General features: G+C 35.3%; 1 protein-coding gene across 2 annotated transcripts; it reads right to left on the reverse strand.

Annotated features, from left to right (window-relative positions):
- Positions 1 to 4,692: 4,692 nt before the first annotated feature.
- On the reverse strand, positions 4,693 to 6,182 carry LOC136203214 (uncharacterized). 2 transcript variants are annotated; one of them, XR_010674748.1, is made up of 3 exons: positions 5,442 to 6,182; positions 4,955 to 5,042; positions 4,693 to 4,865 (listed from the first exon to the last, which is right to left on the reverse strand). XR_010674748.1 is itself a non-coding variant. In XM_065994315.1 (2 exons), exon 1 carries the CDS (start codon positions 6,079 to 6,081, stop codon positions 5,443 to 5,445), a length of 639 nt encoding a protein of 212 aa, XP_065850387.1. In that variant the 5' UTR covers positions 6,082 to 6,182; the 3' UTR covers positions 4,693 to 5,042; position 5,442. The 2 variants fall into 2 exon arrangements, 1 of the variants encoding a protein (XP_065850387.1); XM_065994315.1 differs by having other exon boundaries at positions 4,693 to 5,042.
- Positions 6,183 to 6,440: the final 258 nt, after the last annotated feature.

Below are 6,440 nucleotides of genomic sequence, written 5' to 3' on the forward strand. Positions count from 1 at the left end.
TTATCCATTCTAATAGTAAAATGGTAATCGGAAATATGAAATTCTAATTTCTTGATACCATTTTTACCACAATGATCTCGTTGATTGTAGTGTGGTAATATTTTTTCAGCATCTGAAAATTGTGCACTCACATGGCCACAGTAATGAGTAGTTCCATCAACTTCTGCAACCAATATTGCACCCTAATATTCATCACCAGCATCTGTTTGTAAAACACGCTTTCCAGTACTGGGTATTTTTAGTGTTGGATAATCCTGAGCCACAACGTTAAGCTACCGGATAGTTTTAGTTTGGAGGACTCTGGGTTGGGGCATTCTTTATCAATATCTTTGACAACCGGTTGGTGTGCTCAGAGACATAGGGAATAAATTCTTGGATGTAATTGACAATTCCCAAGAATTGCTAAATTTTCTTTATTGAAAGATTCTTATCAAGAAACTTTAATAATTCTTGAGCAATGTGGGGTCCAGATTGATACTGTCCATTTTGGAATGTCATGCCACGAAATTGCACTCGGTTTTGTCCAATTATGCTCTTCTTTTTAGAAATCATAATTTCATGCTTATCCACAAGTTGTTGGAATTGGGCCAAAAGATTATTATTATGGGTCTCGATATATTAGAGACCAATAAGATATCATCAATGTAAATGAGAGCACTGTGTAAGATGGACTCAAAGATTCTGATCATGGCCTTTGTATCTCACATCGCATCTAATTCTTAGGACTACTCTGTATCCTGTTAAACTAATTAATATCCACATATTTTTTGCTCGCACTACATTCATGACAACACATGTTCCAAACAGGGAAGCCTTACGGCTGGGTCCATCTCAACCATCTTATTCCTAAGTGTCAACTCACTATTTTGATTAAAATGCTTATTTCCATTCCACTGGCCTGATAAGTTATGAATTGAAGGCATTTGAAAATTAAACTCGAGTTTGAGAAAGCCAATAAGCACAAATTGAACCCAACAAATTGTGAGCAATACTTGAGCCTAAGAGTGAACATCAAAAAGCTCTATTTCTTGACATTTGTGTATGAGCTTTTGCTTATGAAAAGTTATAAATTTTGCACCTAATACCGAGTTAAGCCTACATGTTTTGATTTAAAATGGTAAACAATGAAGAGTGTCCTTAGAGAATTGACCATTTTTTCCATTTTTTGTTTCTCATTTTCATTTCATCTAGGAAACCCAGTTGAACCTTAATTTTTCTGTTTTTATTTCTTTCTTACCGAACAAAATTTTTCAAATGTGCGCTCATTTGTTCTAGCATTACTGTTTTGTCATTTCGTTTTGGAAGCAAGTTACGTTAAGTAAACGAGCACATCTTTACAATAAAGGACCAACCGTCGGTCTAAGTTTTTGATCTCCTTGTTAGATCGATTTATTATCTTATATGGTCAATCTCAATCTCGATCATACATAAAATAAAAAATAATAAAAAAAATTATCCATTTTTGCAATAAAATCTCATTTTCTTCCTATATAACTTGTTGAAATACCATTTATACCATTTTATCGTAAATACTTTTTCTAGTGATAGACACTCAACCCAAAAGTAACAAACTTTCTGATACCCTTAACCTTAACCTCATTACAACCCAACTTTGATGGAATTTACTTATATTTTTGTTGGATTTGTGTCATTTTCAATAAAAAATTGTCAAATTTAATTAAAGCTTATTGGGATAAGGTGCACCAATATCCCTAACATTTACATCTAGGAGCAATTTTACCCATAACGTTTAAAATGTTGTAATGTTACCATTAATGTTGGTATCCATTAGCAATTTTACCCTTAACATTAACAAGTTGGGTCAATTGGAGAAATTATTGTCGATCATGAATATTGTCATCTACACTTCATATGTGTGTATTTTTATCACTAATTAGTAACAGATCACAAACATATGATTAAACGTGAAATTTTTTAAAAATAAAATTAAAAAAATATATTGTATTTTGTACGAGTTGGACAAAGAAAATCGAATATTTTACCGAATTTAAAAATATTAATCTCCAATTCTATTATTAAATCACAAAAAAATATGAAATTTTTTCAGAATCAACTTACGTGCAGTTGGTGCAGAATAATGAATAAAATATCTGTTTTTTTATAATAATGTCTGAAAATGACCCAACTTGCCAATGTTAAGGTAAAATTGCTTTTGGCTGCCAACGTTAAGGGTAAAATTGCACCATTTTAGACGTTAAGGGTAAAATTGCTCCTACAGATAAACGTTGGGGATATTTTCACACCTTATCCCAAGCTTATTTTTTATCCAATTTCCATAAAATCAATTTGACTTGATATTTAATGGGATTTTTGGTAAATTAATTAAATGGATTTTTGTGCTGCTTTAATGTGATTTCTTGTGAGATTTCATGGAGATTTTCAGAGATTTTCAGCTAATGCATTTCACTGCATCCAGATTTCGAAGATTGTGCCTTGCTGGGAGCCAGCTTGATGAGCTGGCCCTTGGGAGGTGGTCCTCCCTTTTCAATTGGCCAGCTTTATGAGCTGGCAGTCTGATGCTGATGTTGTTGCCTTCGTCTTCTGAATTCAAATTAATTTAGCAATCTTTCCTTGTGATATTATAGCTGTTGTAAATATTTGAATTAGGCAGGATATGATTTGATTTTGACCTATTTAAAGACCTTAGATATTCATTCCAAGACATCTAGAGTTATTTTGTAAATTTCCTATCACCTTGAGACACATCTGATTTTCATCCATTTTGTCATTGTTCATCTGCAAAAGCTCTGTCTACCGCCAAACCTCAAGTTTTCATCACCTCCAAGTTCGGAAAGACGACCGTTCGATTCGACAGGTTTCAAAAGACAGTCTTTCTCCTTTAATTCTTATCAACTACTGAGATCTCATTATGAATTTTGAATTGGTTGTAAGGTTGTGACATTTTCTACCATCTTTAATATAAGTTTCAATTCAATTTCATTTCTCTGTTTATGAGTTCTTTAATTATTGTATTTGCGTATTTTGATTGAATGATTCATAAGTCTAAAAATAGTATGTTGGTTCATATTGTGAGTTTAATTCAGTCATCTATACCAAAGACTGTAGGTATTGACAACACCACAATAATTACTAGGTGGATGGCAGATGGTGGGACTGGTCTCAATTCTAAGGTATGTTGCCCTTGACTTTTCTCTTTCATTTGGCTTCGATCGTTCTCTTTTGGCGCAAAATTCAAAGGACAACTTCTCTATTGGCTCAGGTTTAATCCCTCCAACGCTCAGTGATGGGTTCTCTTGCAATCAAAACTGAGTGTGTTTTTTTTTTGGAATCACATTTGATGTGGTCCCAAAGCGTGTCCGCTACTTTATCTGGCAAGTTCTTCATGATAAAGTTCTTTCTAATGTTAACCATTATAAAAGGCATTTAGCTAGCTCTGAGGCCTACAATTATTCCATGGGGTGTGAAAATACGCTTTAAATTCTTAGGGATTTCTCACAAGCTCGTAACTTGTAGCATGTGGACTGCCTTCATTCCGGAGAGGTACATTACTGATTTTTATAGAGGTAATTTTAAGAGTTGGGTTCTTAATAATCTTGGCTTGCATATTATGTGGGAGGGAATTTATTGGCTTATTATTTTTGTGACATTTTTGTGGTGGATTTGGAAATAGCAAAATGATCGTGTGTGTTTGATAAGCCTAATATTTTTAATATGAGTAATGCAGAGTCCCTTCAGACCCAAGCTACTAACTTTGTTTCTACTTTTAAATTTTTGAAAAACTTATCGACCCTTGTGCATTAGGAAATTATTGTAGGGTGGAAGTCCCCCAAAACGAACTGGGTCAAATAAAATGTGATAATGCTTGCAAACGAATCACGAGTTTCGACTCTAGAGAATGAGTTATTCGAGATAGCAACGACAATGGTTATTTGGCTTTGTTGTTAACTTGGGGATTTGTAATACGGTGCTTTCTAAGCTTTGGGGTTCTATTTCCGGTTGGAGTTGGACTAGAAACATGGTTTTAGGCGTGTAATCATTAAAGTCGATTCCCTCGTTATTGTCCTTTTCTTACTGTTAAGGATTCTTCCCACATTAGGCTTTTATTGTTGGTTAATGAGCGTTGTCGTCTTCGGGTTCGGGATTGGGAGGTGGTAGTGCAACATACTTATCAGGAAGACAATAAAATCATCAATTGGATGACAAATTTCGTAGAAACTTATTCTTCTAGTTATCATGAGTGTTCCGTCTACGGACATCAAAAATTCCATCTTTCATAATTTTTATGGTTTGATTTTTCCTAGAGTTGTTTAGGTTTGCTTATTTCTTTTCATAACATTTTGAGGCTTTAGCCGTTTCTTGTAACAGAAAAAACATAAAATTGTTTTTTTTTTTTCTCCTTCAAAAAAAAGTTACATTTCAGCAATAATTTGAATTAATATTTTTAAAATATTAAGATTTTTTTTAAATGGCCTTCCTGACAATTAAAACTTCCATTGAAGACTATTTCAACTTATTCCAACCTTTTGAAATCAGGACTTCAGACTAAAGCCGACGGATCAAGAACAGTTCAACTTAAATTCAACTATTCCACGCCGTCTTTTGTAAGCTTCCATAAAAATTGAAGCCAAACGGCCACCTCATAAACTGTGGGCATATTCCTATTTTTATTTTATTAATAATCTTAGGTGACCAAATCTGCAAAAGCTCGTGACTTTAAATTTTAAATTATATTATCTTTTCAAATATTTCATATTATTTTCTTCTTTATTTTCTTTTTTTTTCTGGTCCAGTCATATTCATCTCATTTAGCTCAATTATTTCCCATAAATCAGTCCAGGTATGTCCCGCCATGGTCCTCCAACTCGGATCCCTTTCAAACAATACTACAGAAAAAAAACGAATAATACAGAAAAAATAAAGAGAAATAGTGAAAAAAAAAGTAAAAGATGGAAAAGAAATAGAAATAACTCACCTCGACCTCGACCTCGACCTCGACGGAACTGCCATGTATACGGGTAAGGTCATACAATGAATATGTACGCGCGCAACAATGTACGAACCTACAATTAAAATGAACGGAAAACGTCATCTCCAACGGCCAATGTAACTGATAAACAATTTCAAATGGCTGATTGTGATTGATGCCTTAACGAATACTGAGCAATGCTTAGTTAATTTCCAGATTTCTCTTCTTTTAGTTTTAATTAATTCATATTGTTCAGATAAATTTCAAGGCCTGAAATTTGCCATTCATAATAATTATGGCTGCAACTCTTTCACATATTGTTTTTGGTATATACACTGAAAACTATATATCAAAATCCTGTCATCGGATCCACTGCCGAATCTCACGCGCTAGCACGCGCTTCTCAGATCAGTAACAGTTTTTGCCGGAATTCGAGTTCTCCGTCGCGGAAAACTTACGCCAGTGAATCGAATAAGAGTTGTTTTAAACATACCCTAGCTCTCATCAGATTTGGACATCACGGACAATCGACTAGGGCGTGGCTGGAAGGACGCGCGCCTCTTTTGCTGGTGAGACGAAGGCCTAATCAACGCAGACAAAGCTCTTTTCACTAAATCTCCCTCTACTCCACAAATCCTCACCAAGGAATTCGTCATAGCAGATCTACGGGCGTTTAATCGAGTGTTTGGAGAACTTACGCTCTGCTTATTATTATTGCAATTCTTGTGGAGGCTGCAGCGGAAGGAACCAGGGTGATTCGTAGGCGAGCACATACAAGTCCTCTTCGGAGTGCTTGATTTTCTCACCACTTGCTGGCCGCGGGGACTATTGACGGCAGAAATATACCGGTTGGGAGAGGTAGGCCGGTCAAGCGAGAAACGAACGGAAGAGGCAGATGGAGTGGTTCCGTACATACTAACACGGGTAGGAGATATAGATCTGAGTTGTTGGTGGTGGTGTTGGCCGCCGGTAAATAAAGTAGAGGAGCGAGAGGCAAAGCTGGAGCTGGAATAAGCGAAAGTTGTTGACGAAGAAGACGAGCGAGGAAGGTAGAAACCGCTGGAAGAGGAAGCAGGTCGGACTACTGGTCCGCTTGAGGTTCTTCTCGAAGATCCGCTAGCTGTTGCCGCCATTTTTTCTTTTTTAACCTTCAGTACAGAAAGTAGATTTCAGAGAGAGAAGAAGAGAAACAGAGAATTTTAATTTTCTTTTTTCTTAAGAAGCCTTGCTTCGCTAGTTAATTTGGCAAACCTATCTTCACTCAAGCCATGTATTTATAGGAGATATGAGGGTCGCCGATGGGGTCGACTTATCGCGATTTTTTCCCGTGTTAGGATATTATATTTCAATTATGCCTCTATAGTTTTGTTTATTTGTACTTTTAGGGGATTCAACAAATTCTATTTTCCGTTTATATAATTACCCTATCCGGAAAATAGATTTATATTATTTCATTTAAATTAAAAGAAAAATTGTACTAAATAAAATAGCC

Source organism: Euphorbia lathyris, chromosome 8 (assembly GCF_963576675.1).
Source record: "Euphorbia lathyris chromosome 8, ddEupLath1.1, whole genome shotgun sequence".
NCBI classification, from domain to species: Eukaryota; Viridiplantae; Streptophyta; class Magnoliopsida; order Malpighiales; family Euphorbiaceae; genus Euphorbia; species Euphorbia lathyris.

Excerpts from the sequence above, each read along its gene's own strand:
- LOC136203214 (XM_065994315.1), bottom strand. The coding sequence starts at position 6,081 with ATGGCGGCAACAGCTAGCGGATCTTCGAGAAGAACCTCAAGCGGACCA.